General features: G+C 36.2%; 2 protein-coding genes across 3 annotated transcripts; one reads left to right on the top strand and one right to left on the bottom strand.

The window, feature by feature from the left end:
- The first annotated feature begins 1478 nt into the window (after positions 1 to 1478).
- LOC307132774 (biotin-dependent 3-methylcrotonyl-coenzyme A carboxylase beta1 subunit) lies at positions 1479 to 14958 on the top strand. Of its 2 annotated transcripts, XM_079827324.1 has the most exons (14): positions 1479 to 1622; positions 3283 to 3540; positions 3874 to 4070; positions 4526 to 4704; positions 4777 to 4857; positions 4946 to 5124; positions 7360 to 7552; positions 7666 to 7757; positions 9003 to 9159; positions 10917 to 11039; positions 11129 to 11253; positions 11348 to 11429; positions 14009 to 14136; positions 14498 to 14958. In XM_079827324.1, the coding sequence occupies exons 1-13, from the start codon at positions 1603 to 1605 to the stop codon at positions 14093 to 14095; spliced, it is 1773 nt and encodes a 590-aa protein (XP_079683450.1). In that variant the 5' UTR covers positions 1479 to 1602; the 3' UTR covers positions 14096 to 14136; positions 14498 to 14958. The 2 variants fall into 2 exon arrangements, with proteins under 2 accessions (XP_079683450.1, XP_079683449.1); XM_079827323.1 differs by lacking the exon at positions 14498 to 14958 and having other exon boundaries at positions 14009 to 14312.
- On the bottom strand, positions 14124 to 19808 carry LOC307132775 (retinal Mueller cells isomerohydrolase). Its single transcript, XM_079827325.1, has 14 exons — positions 19725 to 19808; positions 19355 to 19437; positions 19012 to 19162; positions 18474 to 18581; positions 18237 to 18378; positions 17752 to 17899; positions 17583 to 17664; positions 17349 to 17481; positions 17105 to 17244; positions 16812 to 16941; positions 15327 to 15441; positions 14926 to 15020; positions 14730 to 14841; positions 14124 to 14641 (listed from the first exon to the last, which is right to left on the bottom strand). Exons 1-14 carry the CDS (start codon positions 19733 to 19735, stop codon positions 14493 to 14495), a joined length of 1599 nt encoding a protein of 532 aa, XP_079683451.1. The 5' UTR covers positions 19736 to 19808; the 3' UTR covers positions 14124 to 14492.
- Between the last annotated feature and the right edge of the window lie 20 nt (positions 19809 to 19828).

The following is a 19828-nucleotide window of genomic DNA, read 5'->3' as shown; positions in this document are numbered from 1 at the left end:
TCAATTCAACAGTGTCCAAATATGTTGATATTCCTAGTAGCTTCTTTTTGTAGGTAGCTACATTTTGTGGTAACGAAGATGCCTACATTTATTCTTTTCTTGTGGTTCATAAATGTTGGTTTTACTTATATTCCCATTCAAACAAACCACCCATCTTTGCACAATCTTTTAATTCGAAAGATATTTTTGTTATTACTCTGAGTCTGATTCGGCTAACCGATCTGAAGAATATATCTTAGTTTTTTTATTTTGTTTGGGCTCACTTCCTACTTTTTCACATTTTCTGATTGAGGTAGACTCATTTCTCAAGTCTTTTTTGTTTAACTAGCAATACAAAATGTGATAGGTTTCTGAAACTGAAACATTTACGAAAACTAACAAGGTTATGCATATGTTTAATGTAGCCTAATTAAATGAAACCATTTTACATGTATCTATATATAGTTACATGTGAGGCAGAGAGTTTTGCATGTGGATAGTCTTGTGATTTTTGGTTTTAAAAATCTATCTATCGTTTAGTCAAAGTCTGGTACGTCTATAAGGTTATATGACACTGTTAGCCAATCTGCTGTAGGCCTATATATGTAGTTTTTATACTAAGAAAAATGTAGACAATTTCTTTATTTGTTTTATATGTATTTATTTGTATACGGACATTTAAAGTATAAAACAAATAGACTGGCCAAATTTTACATGCTCCCTTCAGAAAGTCAAATAATATTTGGGAAATATATATAAAAATAAATTAAAAAAATTATTTTAAAATGCAGTGAAAACTTAAAGCCCTTGAAGCATGGGTGGTTGTACTTGCTTTTTGTACACTTCATATTCTGTATTTACACATTGATTAGAAACAGGGACATTTTATGGCATAAAATAGATTTATTTTTTGAATATTTTCTTTAACATTGAAGGGTCAGTTAAAAACAAAACAAAACTGGAATCCCTTAGTACCAGTGAGATACTATTATAGTTTTTGTAAATATTTTTAATTGTTTATTTTTTCCGTTTTTATTGTAGTTTTAGTAATTTTTTTGTGTAATTTTATCATTTGTATTAGTTACAAAAAATTCTATACAGGCCTACTTATTAATTTTTATTTTGGTTTTAGCTGTAGTTATTATAATATATCACGTAAACTAAATGAAAATTTAGCCGAAATAAAATAAGTATCTTTTTTAAAGGCCTATTCTATATTATTCCAGTTAACATTTATTTTAATTCAAGTAACGGAAATTGTTTATAGTTTTAGTTAACTATATGCTACATATAATAAATGCTTAGTAGGCTACAAAATTTTTTGTTTTTTCCCGCACAGTGCATACATGGAATCTATAGAATAGAATAGAATAGAATAGAATAGAATGTCTCGTACTAGCTACTGTACGTTATGGCTTGATGAAAACTAAAAACGTCGGTGGTTAACGTAGTATACACTCATTTACTAGTGTATACTGCGCTCTAGTGGCCATTATGTCATTATGTAAACTGTGCATTATATCGCAAACACAAACGTTCCTTTATACTTGTTTCCCTCCAGACTTATTTTCTTGTTACACTATAACAAATTCAATATTTTAGACTTCTACCTCTCTTCTCATCATGTACTGTTGTGTGTTAAGGTAAGACCATGCTAAATGTTAAAGTAAACTAATTTACTTCCGCCGTTTTAGAAAGTTCTTTGCTTTTACAATCCCAGTGAGCTCATAACGACCTTTGACACACTTATAAAGAAAGAATAATAATGCAGCAAACTGTAATCGTTTTTAACACAAAGATTAATGCAAAGGTATTGATTTGTTGTTTTGTAAATTTCTTAAAATGTATTATTGAAACATTATTTAAGATGATATATTGTACTATATTTATCGTTTATATACGTTTACCTGGTGCAGGGTATTCTGTCTCTAATATTGCAGCATTGACACCTGCCACTTCATATTTCTTGCGCGTTCCTTCCAGAGATAGATTAAGCATGTTTGTGTACAAAGCTTTGAAACGCTTTAATTTCAGCTTTGACAAATACCAGCTATTCTATCAATGATGAAATACTATGTTATAAGCAAGTGTCAGGTCTCAGGTGTCTTCTTTACAGTTCTTCAGATTCATCACAGGCTTGTCTTGTTACAGTAATACTGTCGTTTGGAAAAGCGATAGGCTAATAATAGTTTAAGTAATAATAAAGTTATTGCTATTTTTAAAAGTTTAAATTAAATTAGAAAATAATATTACATCTGATCTGAATACAAATATTTAAATGATGTAGGCCTACTCGCAAATGTGATATATTGTACACGGAGTTACAAATAATAATGATATATGAATATTAATATACATAGTAGGCTACCTGTCAAAAGTTTGGAAACATTACTATTTTTAATGTTTTCGAAAGAAGTCTCTTATACTTATCAAGCCTACATTTATTTGATCAAAACTAAAAAAAATAATATTGTGAAACATTATTACAATTTAAAATAATGTTTTTCTGTTTTAATATATTACATTGTATATTACCCCCCCCCCCCCCGTATATTACCCCCCACCCAAAAAAAATTGGCAATTGGTTACATCAGAAATTCAAACTTTAAGTAAACAGAACTTGCAGATTTTTATTTTGTACTACACATACATTTAATTGCTCTCTCAATTATTTAGTAACGCTCAAGTTGTTCCAAACCTGTAAGAATTTCTTTCTTCTGCTGAACACAAAGGAAGATATTTGGAAAGAATGTTTGTAACCAAGCAGATGTCGGCAGCCATTGACTACCATTGTATCTCCCGAAATCTTTTGTAACAATATACACTACCATTCAAAAGTTTGGGGTCAATAATTTGTTTTCTTTCTTTTTGAAAGAAATTAATACTTTTATTCAGCAAGGATGTGTTAAATTGATAAAAACTGATTTTGAATAAATGCTGTTCTTTTCAACTTTTAAAAATGTTAAGCAGCACAACCGTTGATGTCTAACATTGATCATAACGGAGTATCAAATCATCATATTAGAATGATTTCTGAAGGATCATGTGACACTGAAGACTGGAGTAATGGCTGATGAAAATTCAGCTTTGCATCACAGAAATAAATTATATTTTAAAGTTGATTAAAACAGAAAACCATTATTTTAAATTTAAATAAGCTTTCACAATATTAAATTTTTTTCTGTATTTTTGATCAAATGAATGTAGGCTTGATGAGCATGAGAGACTATATTTAATATTATTATTAATAATAAAGCTGGGCTTAAAGCCTTCAAATAACATGCATGTCTCTTATTTCACCAGGTCTTTCCAGATAAAAGGGAATAAACTCAAACATCTCACTAGAGCATCATTCTCTATTGACCACTGCGCACACTCACCTGTTTCCGGCAGTCTGTGGCAACCCTTGACACATAGGACACATCAGCCAGCAGCATCACACCGCTGTGTGAGTTCCAGACGCCTGCCAAGTGCCTTTCCCGTTATAGATGGAGCATTTCAGCCAGCACACAGACATGTATATGAAGCGAATCTCAGGAACAGCCGGATCTGTCAACAAAAGTAAATCTGATTTACATTCATTGAAGATGTTTACCCTTAAGGTGATGATACATGGGGCAACTTTTTTGAGCAATGTTGCTGGACAATGTTACAAAGCAATGTTGCTTGGCCACTTTCCCATTGGGAATGGGCAGCAAATTTCTATCTGGATACTTTAAATCGGTCATGGGCCCTGTGTCTTACCTTGTTGCCCGTTGACGGCAACATTGCCTAGTAACATTGCTCAAAAAGTTGCCCTGTGTATCATCACCATTACATTACAATAATTCCCTTATCAAAAAATGTATCATAAAAGGGATATTCGCCCCATGTAATGTTGTCTTATTTCATCAGATACCTTGAACACAAGGAAAAAGTAATGAAGGGGGGTGGTGAAAACGCTATAGCACGGCATACGCAGAGGAATCGAAAGGTTCTGGTGCGAGATAGACTCCGCATGCTGCTGGATGATGAAGATTATTTAGAACTTTCTCCTTTCGCTGGCCTTGGTCTGCCCTATGGAGACATTCCAGCAGCAGGCTGTCTCACAGGTACAGGAATACAAAATACAGAGAAAAGTGTTATGGTTTATAAAAAAAGAAATAACATAAAATAAACCAATAAACAAATAGCAGGCATTGAAAGGAGAAAAATCCTTTAATGCTTCTTTTTGAAGCTTTTGAATTTTGTCATTTGAATCGAGATTGCATGACTGAAACTTTGCAATCGAAATAAATAAATATTGTTAATATTCATTAAATAATAATAATTAATAATAATAAAACCAAATAAATATGCCTTTTTTCTCCCCCCCAAATGTTTATGTTGTTCAGTGCACCCTCTTGCAACCATTCAAGTGTGCGAGGGTTATTTATTTATTAATTCTGTATTTTTGTTAGACATAATATTATTAGACTTATTAAACATTAATTAATGTTAAAATATTTGTGCATAGGTATTGCTCTCAAACTGCTTCCTTAGTAACAGTGTTATTTGTTTTTCACAGGAATTGGTAAAATTAATGGACTTTGGTGCATGTTCAGTGCGAATGACGCCACTGTGAAAGGAGGTACGGCGTATCCTATAACAGTTAAAAAGCAGCTCAGGGCGCAAGTTGTGGCTATGCAGAATCGTTTGCCTTTCGTTTACTTGGTGGACAGTGGTGGTGCATTTCTGCCTCTTCAGGTAACTTGCATTTTAATTTCTCTGAAATCTCTTAATGGTGCATTAATGGTTGTGCAATTGCTCTTTCGATAGTCAGAGATCTTTCCTGATAAAAACCATGGAGGACGCACCTTTTATAATGAAGCAGTTATGTCAGCAATGAAGATTCCTCAGGTATTAAAATAGAATATACAGTATTAATGCATAATAATGTGTAATGCTGAATATTTGATCTGATGCGATGTGATGTCTTGACCTCTAGGTGTCAGTAGTGTGTGGGTCATGCACAGCTGGTGGGGCCTATGTCCCCACTATGTCTGAGGAGGCGGTGATTGTCCACAGAATAGGAACAATATTTTTAGGAGGTCCACCCTTGGTGAAGGCTGCAACCGGGGAGGAGGTTTCTCCAGAGGACCTGGGAGGAGCCAGGCTACACTCAGAGTATGTTTCCATTGTATAATTGCATTCTCTTACATGTTGATCTCCAGAGCTGTGGTTCTCAATTCCCATATTTACACAACCATGTTATTGATTTATGAGTAGTATTGATGAATATGTGGTGCTTTTCAGACAGACCAATGCCACCCAGCTTTGCCTGGCTGATTGTCAGATTGTTAAAGCAGAATAGAGTATTCAAACATAAAGCAGTTGCATACCTCCAATAATACACTCACCTAAAGGATTATTAGGAACACCTGTTAAATTTCTCATTAATGCAATTATCTAATAAACCAATCACATGGCAGTTGCTTCAATGCATTTAGGGGTGTGGTCCTGGTCAAGACAATCTCCTGAACTCCAAACTGAATGTCAGAATTGGAAAGAAAGGTGATTTAAGCAATTTTGAGCGTGGCATGGTTGTTGGTGCCAGACGGTCTGAGTATTTCACAATCTGCTCAGTTACTGGGTTTCACGCACAACCATTTCTAGGGTTTACAAAGAATGGTGTGAAAAGGGAAAAACATCCAGTATGCGGCAGTCTTGTGGGCGAAAATGCCTTGTTGATGCTAGAGGTCAGAGGAGAATGGGCTGACTGATTCAAGCTGATAGAAGAGCAACTTTGACTGAAATAACCACTCGTTACAACCGAGGTATGCAGCAAAGCATTTGTGAAGCCACAACACGCACAACCTTGAGGTGGATGGGCTACAACAGCAGAAGACCCCACCGGGTACCACTCATCTCCACTACAAATAAGAAAAAGAGGCTACAATTTGCACGAGCTCACCAAAATTGGACAGTTGAAGACTGGAAAAATGTTGCCTGGTCTGATGAGCCTCGATTTCTGGTTACCACTGTGCAGGCTGGTGGTGGTGGTGTAATGGTGTGGGGGATGTTTTCTTGGCACACTTTAGGCCCCTTAGTGCCAATTGGGCATCGTTTAAATGCCACGGCCTACCTGAGCATTGTTTCTTACCATGTCCATCCCTTTATGACCACCATGTACCCATCCTCTGATGGCTACTTCCAGCAGGATAATGCACCATGTCACAAAGCTCGAATCATTTCAAATTGGTTTCTTGAACATGACAATGAGTTCACTGTACTAAAATGGCCCCCACAGTCACCAGATCTCAACCCAATAGAGCATCTTTGGGATGTGGTGGAACGGGAGCTTCGTGCCCTAGATGTGCATCCCACAAATCTCCATCAACTGCAAGATGCTATCCTATCAATATGGGCCAACATTTCTAAAGAATGCTTTCAGCACCTTGTTGAGTCAATGCCACGTAGAATTAAGGCAGTTCTGAATGCGAAAGAGGGTCAAACACAGTATTAGTATTGAGGTCCTAATAATCCTTTAGGTGAGTGTATAATATAATATACACCAATCAGGCATAACATTATGACAGTGAATAACACTGATTATCTCTTCATCACAGCACCTGTTAGTGGGTGGGATATATAGAGACGGAGCGACACGTGTCATAATCTGAAGACCACGCCCACCAGGGGGGAATCAATCCAACGCTCTCCATTGACTTTGTATTGCGTGAAGTGGCCTCCTTGTCATTTTTGACTTATAACAAAAAACAGAACAATGTATAAATGCTGATATGTGTACAGCAAACAAGCTAAACAACCCAGAACGAAAAACCCAGAAGTTTTTATACGCTGTTGACCCAAAAAACGAGCGTTTAGGGACCAAAAAGTGGATACAGGCAATTGAGACAGAGCGAGACATATATATATATATATATATATATATGGTATATTACACTGAGAACTACGCCCACTGGAGGGGAACGTAATCAGCGACAGGAAATATAATATATAAAACTGACATTTGGATATTTGACTTGCCTGTCACAAAATGTTTACTGTACACATAGGCATACTGAGGCATACTGAGTGTCAGGATCCCAAATTTGACCCATTCTTCCTGCTGAAGGTTCACGTCTTATTGCCTGTCTCCCCTTTTGTCTCCTTAAACGCTCGTTTTTTTGGGTCGACAGCTCATAAAAATTTATTTTCTGTGTTTTTTAGCTTGTTTGCTGTACACCTTGTCACATATCAGCTTTTAGACATTGTTCTGTTTTTTGTTATAAGTCCGAAATGACAAGCAGGCGCTTCACGCAATGCAAAGTCAATGGAGAGCGTTGGATTGCTTAGCTGATGAAGACATTGCATCTATTTTTTATTGAAAATTTGATTTCTCCTTGCCTATATCTCCAGAGTGAGTGGCTGTGTCGACCATTTTGCCATAGCAGAGAATGAGGCATATGAGTATACCAGAAACATCATCTCCACCCTAAACTATGAGCTCCCAGAAGAAGACGACACTCAGGTTGAGGAGCCCCTGTACAGCACGGACGATCTCATGGGTCTTGCACCTCGTTGCTACAATCACAGCATGGATGTCAGACTTGTAAGGACCCATGCACATGCATAGTTTTAGACTTACACAATACATGCTGCTGACATTTCACATGGTTTGTGTGGGTGTTCATTTACTCATTTCTTTCTTTCAACTCTGTTTAGATTGTGAGTCGCCTGACAGATGGTAGTCGGTTTCAGGAGTTCAAGGCCCGTTATGGTACCACCCTCCTCACTGGGTTTGCCAGAATTGAAGGGTAATGGTATTTTGAGTTTTTTTTTAAATATGTTTTGGATATATGTCTTTCTACAAACTGAAAATGTCATCAAAATGCAACTTTATATCCCAGTATTACAATACAACATTAAGTGCATAACTTGTTTCAGGACACCGCTTGGACAGTAACATGGTAGAAAAATGAATGTAAAGCTAAAACAGTTAACCCTATTAACTTGAAAATTAGATTTTATGCTCCTGTAAATCTGACCAATCAGATCTGAACAGGATGTGGATAAGGAGAAGGAATCTTTTTCTACTGAGAGTTCAGACCACGGGGAGCTAATCTCCTCAGGCATCTTTTATTCAATTAAACAAAGAGCGTCTCTGAGAGCTTTTTTGTTGCCATAGCGATGTGAAACCAAAAGGATAAACATACATCAGAGATGCTTAGAAAAAAATGGTTATTGAGGGTTACGTCATGTTTAACAAATGTACTCTGTATTTAAATTTTTTACGGTAACACTTTACAATAAGGTTTCATTAGTTAACATTATCTTTAGTTAACATGAACTAAGAATGAACAATACAGCATTTATTAATCTAAGTTAATGTTAATTTTAAAATTCACTAATACATTATTCGAATCAAAAGTTGTATTTGTTACATTAGTTAATGCACTGTGAACAAACAATGAACGACTAACATTAACAAAGATTAATAGTGTAACAAATGTATTGCTTATTGTTATTTCATGTTAGTTAATACACTAACTAATGTTAAAAATTGAGACATTATTGTAAAGTGTTACCATTTTAACTTTTACCTTAACTTGATTAGCAGTGTTTGCCATAGCAATCATCACTATTGCTCATACTTAGAGTTTCCATTCAGTTTATACCACTTTGTTTGTGCTACGGGTATGAATTGTATCTTGATTGTGTTTCCTGTTGAGAAGAGTTTTTTTAAGCCATCAGACATAACATTTTCACCCAGTGAACATTAAAACATAAAATCTGAGAAATGTACACTGAATGAGCCAGAATATCACTTCCATCAGTTAACAGCCACCCAGAAGACCCTAATGACTGCATAGCTACATGCAAACACTCTGAACAGCTTGACAACCACATAGCAATGCCCTGGCAACCACTCAGAACAAATCATCACAGTGTCTTGTCAGTTTTACATTAGCAGCAGACTTCCGTTCACTTTTGAGAATGCAATTTCTTTCTTTTCTATGATTAAATGTAAGACTGGTTTTATTCATCCTCTCAATCTTCAGACATCAGATTGGAATTGTGGCAAATAACGGAGAGCTGACGTATGAAGCTTCCCTGAAAGGCAGTCACTTTGTTCAGCTGTGTGACCAGAGGGACATCCCTCTCATCTTCATGCAGAACACGGCACCTGAACCTGCACACACACTCTCACAAACCAAGGTGCATCAGAAAACATTTATATGCAGACTTTCCATCATTTAAAAGTGCCCCATTATCCTTGTTCAGATACTATCTTTGTTGTAGTGTGTTATATAGCTATGGAAGCTTGTTTCTGCCACAGAATAAAACATTTTAAAAGATAATTGCAACTTTTTATCTCACAAATGTGAATTGTGAGTTATAAAGTCATTATTGCGTGATATAAAGCCAGAATTGTGAGTTATAAAGTCAGAATTGTGAGTTATAAAGTCATAATTGCGTGATATAAAGCCAGAATTGTGAGTTATAAAGTCAGAATTGTGAGTTATAAAGTCATAATTGCGTGATATAAAGCCAGAATTGTGAGTTATAAAGTCAGAATTGTGTTATAAAGTCAGAATTGTGAGTTATAAAGTCAGAATTGTGAGTTATAAAGTTAGAATTGTGAGTTATAATGTCAGAATTGTGAGTTATAAAGTCAGAATTGTGTTATAAAGTCAGAATTGTGAGTTATAAAGTCAGAATTGTGAGTTATAAAGTCAGAATTGTGAGTTATAAAGTTAGAATTGTGAGTTATAATGTCAGAATTGTGAGTTATAAAGTCAGAATTGTGTTATAAAGTCAGAATTGTGTTATAAAGTCAGAATTGTGAGTTATAAAGTCAAGAATTGAGAGTTATAAAGTCAGAATTGTGAGTTATAAAGTTAGAATTGTGAGTTATAATGTCAGAATTGTGAGTTATAAAGTCAGAATTGTGTTATAAAGTCAGAATTGTGAGTTATAAAGTCAAGAATTGAGAGTTATAAAGTCAGAATTGTGAGTTATAAAGTCAGAACTGTGTGTTATAAAGTCAGAATTGTGAGTTATAAAGTCAGAATTGTGTGTTATAAAGTCAGAATTGTGTTATAAAGTTAGAATTGTGAGTTATAAAGTCAGGATTGTGTTATAAAGTCAGAATTGTGAGTTATAAAGTCAGAATTGAGAGTTATAAAGTCAGAATTGTGAGTTATAAAGTCAGAATTGTGTTATAAAGTCAGAATTATGTTATAAAGTCAGAATTGTGTGTTATAGTCAGAATTGTGTGTTATAAAGTCAGAATTGTGCTTTATAAAGTCAGAATTGTGTTATAAAGTGTTATATGCTCTTCATTGGCTGCCTATGAACAACGTCTACTTTGGCTCACCCTCAAACACTGCAGTTGTAGCTGAAGCCTGGAAGAGTTTGGTTTGTGTTGTCGACATTTCGAAAATATGTGTTTATGCACAAATTCACTTGCATGCACTTCCAAAGAATGAGGACTCGGGCTTGAATTGATATGTTATTGGACCAACGGCATCATTACTGTTCGAATGTATACTGTACTGTATACAAGTGCTGAGGAAGCGTCCAGAGCTGAAATTCAGATATGGTAATGGGTGTCTTGTTTTGGACACGTACTGCAAGCAGTAGACCAATCACAACAGACTGGGCCATCTGACCAATCAGAGCAAATACGGCTCTCTGAAGCAGGGTTTAGACTAGAGAAACCGAATCCATGATCAAAGCATTTCAGGCACTGAAATAATTTTTTTTTATACTCAAAAAACTTCTGTGATAAACATGCATGTGATATACAGAAAACTGCAGTAGTTTCCACTTTGATACAAAGATGTTTTTTTAATGGAATGATATCTGGCCTTGCTCACACGCCATCTTGTTTTACTTGGTTACTTGCTCTCTTTTCTCCCTCCCTCCCTTCATTCCTCTTAACCTCTCTTTCTCTTTTCCATCGCTCTTAGGCAGAGTCCAACACTAACAGACTGAAGGCTCAGGGTTCCATGATGTCTGCTGTGGCTTGTGCTTCTGTTCCCAAAATGACTGTGGTTATTGGAGGATGTCATGGAGGTGACAGCTATGCTATGGTCGGTCTGTAAATCCATCATTTTGATGTGTATTAAAGACACAATGAGTAGTTTAATACATTTCAAATGTTTCTGAACACTTTTTTTAGTGTGGAAGGGCCTTTGACCCTAACTTCCTGTTCCTGTGGCCCAATGCCAGAGTGTCGATTTTGGCCCCAGGCCACTCAGATGCATTTGTGCAGAGTGAAGAGGAAATCACACAGATTAATGAGATGTAAGAGCAAGTGAAACATGATGTCCATAACTGGCTGTTAAGGTGCATAAAAAGGTGTATGAAAAATGAAAGAATTATTTATGTCTGTGTAAAGGTTGGAGGAAGAAAGTTCAGCATTCTTTTCCACCGGCAGACTGTGGGATGATGGTGTTATTCTACCTCAAGACACCAGAAAGGTAAAAGAAAAGAGAAAGCCCATTTCTATGTGGTTCAGATAATGCATTTTAACTGTTACAAATTATAGACCAAAAAGCACAGGATCCAAACTTTTCACTGGACGGCCTTAATGAAAAGCAGATGTTGAGGTTTTCAGTGGATTCACTTAAAGGAGGGGTATGTGCTTTCTGGTAACCGATGTTGATTTCAAATCACCAAAACAAACAAGCCCCTATTTTGATAGCTCCGCCCCACACATACCTAACGCAGGCAACGACTATGGCGGAATCTGCTGTGCCAGCCGGCCGAGGGTATGATGTCATCAATAAGTGAAAGCAATGTGTGTTACTATGGTAATCCAGGTCGAATGTTCAGTGAAAAAGTCATCCCTTACATCCCAAAAACACAAACACAGTTCTCATGAACAACTCGATAGCACGAGCACGACAGTCCAACTAACGAATATATTATAATTATGACAAGATTAGAGGGTTCTATCGATTACGAAAAGAGGACCCAACATATATTAGGAGTTTATTGTCTTACTTTTCGGGCTGACGCTTGAAACAGACAGTGAGGAGGTTTAGACACTCCAGGCTTATACGGTGTGGAAATAAATTGGTAATTATAATCGCTGAATAAAGCAACCTCGGCCTTCGCTCCTTGAGTTCTCTCCAGCGCTGGAAAGCTGATACTTCTTGCCTGATCGTAAGCCTTCTTTTGTTCCACAGACATCTTCCACATTTGTTTTTTATCTGCCATCTCTCTCTTTCTGTCGTCGCTCGGCTAATGTCCTTCCTGTGTCGTGTCTTTTGAATAATGACGTGCACTGAGCACTCTCTTCTCCCCGTCATTAGTAGACACGCCCCTTACTGCTGATTGGCTATACGTTTGTTTTGGTACTCGGCCTGAGACACTTTTCTAAAGCTGTTTTGAAATACCACTTACCCCACCTTTAAGTAAACCCAAGCGCTAACAGCATTGGATGCCTTAAAAGAACACGCCGACTTTTTGGGACTTTAGCTTATTCACCGTATCCCCCAGAGTTAGATAAGTCTATACATGCCATTCTCATCTCCATGCGTGCCATAACTCTGTCTGACGCACCCACCGCTAGCCTAGCTTAGCACAAAGACAGGAGGTAACGGCTCCATCTAGCCTACTGCTCAATAAGTGACAAAATAACGCCAACATTTTCCTATTTACATGTTGTGATGTGTATAGTTACATAGTGTACTAAGACCAACGGAAAATGAAAATTTGCGATTTTCTAGACCGATATGGCTAAGAGCTATACTCTCATTCCTGCGTATGATCAAGGAACTTTGCTGCCGTACCAACCATGGATGCAGCAAGCGCAATGATATTACAATGCCTGAAAATAGTCCCCAGCATGCTCTCTGTGCAAGCAGGTTGTCACGTTTGTTATGTTGACAGAAGTTAGCCTGTTTTCAGGCGCTGCGTAATATCATTGCGCCGCTGCACCCCCATGGTACGGCAGCAAAGTTCCATGATTACTACGCAGGAATGAGAGTATAGCTCTTAGCCATATCGGTCTAGAAAATCAGAACTTTTCATTTTCCGTCGGTCTTAGTACACAATGTAACTATACACATCACAACATGTAAATAGGAAATGTTGGTGGGTTTTTTTATCACTTATTTATCACTCGTTTACCGCCAGTCTTTGTGCTAAGCTAGGCTAGCGGTGGGTGCGTCAGACAGAGTTATGGCACGCACGGAGATGAGAATGGTATGTATGGACTTCTCTAACTCTGGGGGATATGGTGAATAAGCTAAAGTCGGCGTGTTCCTTTAAAAAGACAAAACTAGTGCTCTTATTTTATATTTTTTATAATAACCCAACATTTTTTATATTTTGTAATCTAATGCAATAATGCAATGACTGCAACAAACCCCTTCTTGTAGGGCGGGACTAGATTTTGTCTGTCAGGAATTGATTGGATGGTCGTGGTTTGCTATTGGTGTAATGTCATGAGAGTGACCGGTTGTCCCGCCCTCGTGCCAGTAAACACATCATCAGAGAAAATATGTCATTGCAAGAGGGAGGGGACGTTATTCTGATGAAATAATTAGCACATAGAAAAAAATAATGATGTGCATGGATAAATCATTTATAGTAAATAAAGTTATATTATCAACTATTATTCATAATTATAGACATAAATCGGTAACACTTTAGAATAATGGTCATTAGTTAACATAAGTTAATGTATTAACTAACATGAACTAACCATGAGCAATACATTTGTTACTGTATTTGATCATCTTTGTTAACGTTACTTAATATAAATCCAGCTGTTCATGGTTTGTTCATGTTAGTTCACACTGAATTAACTAATGTTAACAAGATTTTAATAAAGCATTAGTAAATGTTGAAATTAACATTAACAAAGATAAATAAATGCTTTAGAAGTGCAGTTCATTATTAGTTCATGTTAACTAATGTAGTTAACTAATGACCATTATTCTATAGTGTTACCCATAAATCAATTGGATTTTCTTCAGACTGTGTATTGCACTCTTAAGTTTGAAAATAAAATCTCTATAAAATATATACTTCTGTTTCCTTTTGTTAGGTTTTGAGCAAGTGTCTGAAAATCATTAAGCAACAAGAGTATCAATTGTCCAGAGAGAAGATGAGGACTCCTTTCCTCCGACTGTAACACTACCAGAAACCTCAGTGGACTTTATAAACTTGTATAAGGTCTTTTATTAAAGTAATACATTTACACCCATATCTTTATTTTAATGACAAGTTGCCTGTAATCACAAGCAGTGCCTTCTTGTTGTTATTTTATGGCTGATGTAAAATAAACAATTGTGTACTTATGGAATTTTACTTGTGAATAAATAAACAGTGAAGTAGAAAGTATATTTTTGAAACAAAAAAAAAGTTGTAGAAGTCGATTCTTACAGTACACATTACCAAAAAGCTGTAGCATTATAAGCATATCAGGTCATATAACTGGCCCAATTAAAACAGCAACAATGACATGAAATTATATTACATGTAAACTAAACTGTCTGTTTACCGACATACAAAGTCCTGTTTATGATCCTCTAAGGTTTGTACATGCCATGGAGAGTGACAGGAATGATGACATCAACCTCTGCACGTGCTATTTCTGTCAGGTCAGCGGCATTGAGAATGAGGAGGAACGCTGGCCTCTGGGAAACTCCTGGTTTCACTACAATACTCAGAAGAACACCTGAGAAAAGCAGAAGAAAGATTTATTCATGTCAAGAGAATAAACTGACCCCAAATATATGTTTGTACAGTAACAGGTTAGGATTTACCGTCATCTTCATCTTTAGCATCAGGGCTTTGCACAAACAGTGCTTCGGATGGATAGGCATCTGGCTCCTGCCATACCCATGTTTCTTTGCTTTTCACATTCAACTTGCAAATCTAAAACCCCACAAAAATACAACAAATCACACATGGAGCAAATGTTGACATTAATTTTTTTTCTCTCTACCATGTCACACCTACCCGGTCTGGAATAAAGTGGTTTAGCCCGAGTCCATAAGCAAAGGTGTACTCTTTCCCACTGTATTTGCTGTAGTTGATCTGAGGAAACTCAAAAGCTGAAACACAAAAAGACCCAGGGGGAAAATGCTTCTATTGAATCTATTGGTTAAATAATATTTTATGCATATTTACGTTTAAATATTTAAGTATTCCATTATTACAATTTTAAGTATTGAATGTCAATATAATAATCAAAATAATAATAATTCTTATGTTGTTATATCTAATTGATTGCAGAATCCAAAAAACATGGGATTTGTGCATCTAATGTTTAAAATTGAAATGGACACCAAAGTTGACCATATTCATGGAAGATGCCGGTTAAGGGTAACTACTTGTGACATTTTCTGTTGGATATTTACCCTGACGCGGTCCAGAGAAAAGAACCTCAGGTTCGAGCCAAACACTTCCATCACTGCACATGACCGCAGTTGCTGTGGTGTATGGGAGAGAAACCAAATTCTTCCCCTGCTCTTCCTGCAAAAACAAAGGAATAAACTAATTAAAAGACTGTTCAAATAAAGGAATGCATTTTTGGATTGGAAGGACAGAGACAAAAAGATCAAGAAACAAACTGAAGTCAATCTAATTGCTCCTGAGGTCAAGAAGGATGATGATATCCAGGGTTAAACTAAAACCATACAAAATACACTATATTGCCAAAAGTTTTGGGACTCCCTTTACATGCACATGAACTTTAATGACATCCCATTCTTAATCCGCAGGGTTTAATATGGAGTGGCCAACCCTTTGCAGCTATAACAGCTTTAACTCTTCTGGGAAGGCTTTCCACAAGGTTTACGAGTGTTTTTATTGGAATTTTTTACTATTTTTCTAGAAGCGCATTTGTGAGGTCAGGCACTGATGTTGGACGAGCAGGACTGGCTCGCAGTCTCCACTCTAATTCATCCCAAAGGTGTTCTATTGGATTGAGGTCAGGACCTTGCTTTGTGCACTGGTGCGCAGTCATGTTGGAACAGGATGGGGCCATCCCCAAACTGTTCCCACAAAGTTGGGAGCATGAAATTGTCCAAAATGTCTTGGTATGCTGAAGCATTAAGAGTTCCTTTCACTGGAACAAAGGGGCCGACCCCTGAAAAACAACCCACACCATAATCCCCCCTCCACCAAACTTTACACTTGGTATCCCAATACTTTTTGCAATATAGTGCATATGTTAACTTGAAATAAAATAAAATATTTAAATATATATATATTTATTTCAGCTAGTTACCAAGGAATCATTTCTCATTTTTATTTAGTTAATTGATGTACTAAAATGACAAACTAAACCTAAAATAAAAATTTATAAAAACTATATAGACATATAAAAAATAAAAATGACAAAACCAACAAAATGACTAAAACTTTACAATTAAAATATAAAATGTTGTTACTTGAAATACAATATTTAAAAAAAACTAATTTTTTATTTCATCTAGTCGCCAAGCATTTTTTTCTCTCTTTATTTTAACTTAATGTACTAAAACTAAAATAAAAATTTATAAAAACTATAGACATAAAAAACTAGTGCTGTCAAATCGATTACACACACACACACACACACACACACACACACCCAATTCACATTTATTTGTATAGCACCGTTCACAATACATATAGTTTCAAAGCAGCTATAACTTTTTTATTATAACTTTTGTTAGATGCAATTAAAATGCAATTAATCGATTTGACAGCAAAACAAAAATGAAGAAAAATTACACACAAAAAAACTAAATTACTAAAACTTTACAATTAAAATTAAAACAGAAAATGTAAAAATGAAAATGAATTCAAACTCTTAGTAAAATTCTAATAGTATCTAAAATAACACCGATATCTCTTACCCTGTGGATGTCCAGTGGAAGCACGTATCTCCGCACCTCTGGCTGTGGAGCGCTCATGGCTGCTTTTTTGACTTCCTCCCAGTTTTGCTTCAAGTTTGCCAAGTATAGATAATTATACACAAAGTCATGCCTGTCAATCAAAAGAAGGGGACCACAGATGATCACCATTGTCTCACATTTTCTCTTCCCCTGCCATGTTTATGGCCAATATCAAAAGCATGTGCAAAGTGTTATCTGGGCATTTTGAGATGTTAGCTAAAGCTTCAATAAATATAAATAACAAGTCATCATACCCTTTCCAAGTGCACAGGTCAACAACAATAAAACCTTGGTCCTCAAAACAGTTAATGTGATGGAAAACATTAAAAGCAGATGTTCTGAATTTGTGGTTGATGTATTCTCCAGGATTCTTGGTTGCCAGATGAAACCATGTCTGGGAATGCAACCAAATAAAGAGAATGAAGCAAAAAAATTTTGGTTTCCCAAACGTATAATTATTTAACGAAGGAGATATAATGCCACTGAGCTCGAACTTACACCCATTCTGTCATTTGACTCAAAGCAGTCCATGTAATTTGTCCCTCTGATGCTCCAAGAAGTCAGAAATTTTAGCAGATTGATCTTCACCGGGGTCTCAACAAACACAAAGTAGTTCTCCGTCATGCCAAAGCTGTATAATATATATTATTAAATTAGTAGTTATAAAGAATATTATTTTAATAATAAAGAAGATTATATTTATACTGTATTATACTTCATACTGTATATTACCTATGGACGTAGGATGGTTTAAACCTCTCACTGCTTGGAAACTGAACCAAAACCTTTGACTTCTCAATTGGATCGGATTTATCTGATTAAACAAATAATAAAAAAAGTAAAACACCTCCTTATAAAGCATTAATAAGATCCTTTTATGTCAACAAAGCATTATACCAACCTTCTTGTGGTGGAGGGATCTTGACAATGTTGTAGGCCAGCGACATGTTCTTCCCAAAGCAGTTACCAATGTTATATACAGTCCCGTCCGGTTCAGTATGTGGATGTGCAGTCACACCATTGACTGAGAGATAATTGCAGAGGTCCACCTATGGGCAAGTAGAAATGGAAAAGTATTTATGCTTTTGTTAATGGGCTAAAAACTAGGCAACAGAACAGTTTTGATGGTCCCCTTTAGACATTCTGTTGACTACATTGCACCTCCATGTGAACTTACTCTCATTAGTATTAGCAGACTTAATTTCTGCTACTGTGATGGTCCTCCAACAGACATTAGTGACGATAAGTAACTTTGCAAGCATGTCAACTTATTCTCTAACCCTAAACCTACCCCTTATAGTATACTAATAATCAAATCAGAGTTAGCTGACATGTAGGTGCAAGTCCAAAGGGATCATCAATTTAAAGTGCAACCCAAAAGCCTACCTTTTTTATCGTTTCGAGGGTCTCCGGATCGACTTTGGTTATGTAGTTGGTTTCCGTGCAGGCATAGAAGTCCTCACCGATGGGGTAGATGTTGACAAGGCAGTTGTCTGTCACCTCAATGCCTTGAAAGTAAGTGAAAAACCTATACCAAAAGTGGAGTCATTTTTGAGAGTAAATATTTTTATGGCATCATTATTCTATACCCAATTTAAATTGAACAGAAAATACTTTCCAGACCTGGAAAATATGTTTTTGCATGGATCTGGATACGCAGCAGTGCCAAACTCTGTGATCACCACCCTTTTCTCCGTCGTGTCTCTCACATAAGCATCAGTTCTGATAAACCTGATGTTCAAGACGCCAGTTAATATGCATTGTAAGTAAAATCTCAGTTCTTTAATGTACTATACAAATCAGTTCAGGATATGAGGCATTTCAACACTTTAGACATTCTACTATCTAGAAGTAACTTTGCAACTACATGCCAACTAACTCACATTCAAATATTAGTAGACTGTTAGGTTAGGGTTAGTAGAATGAGTTGACGTGTACTTGCAAAGTACATCAAAATAAAGTGTTAGCAGACATTAAGCAGACAATCAACTTATACTCTAAAGACTGGTAGTTGTGAAGATGCTTATAGAGAATGTATGAGGTGGACTATCAAATAAAGTGTTACCATTATTGCGAAACATTTAGGTAGTCATAAACTCAACTTGGGTTGCAATTTATTTATATATTTGGGCATTACTGCACAATAAACAGAGAGTTTTACCTGCGGTGATAGGTGACACATCCATCCTTCAGGTCAAACTTGTGCATAAGAGCCTGTCCATCAAAAAGGTGGTAGAAAGGTTCATCTCCAACCTCAAAGAGCCCAGGGCCCATGCGGAGCAGACTACCAGTGAGCCATGCAGGGATTTTGCCTGAGAGCGAGAGAGAGAGAGACCAAACAAATTCTTCAGTCCCCAAATGGCTATAAAACAGCTCCCGTATCAAAGGCTACGAGACATTTACATCAGCCACAGATGAAAAAGCATTTTCCCTTCAATAAAGCATTGAGAAAATTAAAAAAAAGTATCAAAAATTGAAAATGCTTGATTTATAATATTACAAACCTGAGACATGAGCAGGAATTGGCTCAGCTAACTCTTCACATGTCTCAAAGATTTTTTTATAGCCACTGGCTGTGTGTTCAAGACTGTGAATGAAAACAGATGTCCACATTTTTAGCATAATGAGTTAGAATGAGGTAACATGGGGGAAAAAATCAAAACAACTAAACATGTTAAGGGCATTCTTCTAACTTATAAGTTATTATATAAAGCTTAAAGGAAACAAATTAATAAGAAACATACATTTTTAAAAGAAAACTTTAAAATACATTTTCCAACAACATTTACAACGAATTCAGAATGTTTTCCCCTACCAAAAAACATTCGCACAGTCTGAGCAGTTTGACTGAGGGTGAAAAGTTCCATTACTCACCGGCTGACCATGTTGAACTGACTTTGTTGCGAGATGATGCCTGTGTGTGTAAACTAGAGCTGTTCCGTTCCCAGGAACAGCCACAAAGTCTTAGAACTCCTCCT

The sequence above is a fragment of the Gobio gobio genome, assembly GCF_949357685.1.
Source record: "Gobio gobio genome assembly, chromosome: 10".
NCBI lineage: Eukaryota > Metazoa > Chordata > Actinopteri > Cypriniformes > Gobionidae > Gobio > Gobio gobio.
This window is presented reverse-complemented; position numbering and strand designations above follow the sequence as displayed.

Bases quoted from the DNA above. Each gene is read 5' to 3' on its own strand.
- LOC307132774 (XM_079827324.1), top strand. From the start codon at position 1,603: ATGTACTGTTGTGTGTTAAG. The intron at 3,541-3,873 runs GTAAATCTGATT...TTATTTCATCAG, and splicing joins AGCCGGATCTGTCAACAAAA to ATACCTTGAACACAAGGAAA. The intron at 11,040-11,128 runs GTCGGTCTGTAA...CACTTTTTTTAG, and splicing joins GAGGTGACAGCTATGCTATG to TGTGGAAGGGCCTTTGACCC.
- LOC307132775 (XM_079827325.1), bottom strand. The intron at 17,900-18,236 runs GTAGGCTTTTGG...ACTTGCCCATAG, and splicing joins CCCTCGAAACGATAAAAAAG to GTGGACCTCTGCAATTATCT. The intron at 16,942-17,104 runs GTATGATGACTT...TTTGATTGACAG, and splicing joins GACCTGTGCACTTGGAAAGG to GCATGACTTTGTGTATAATT.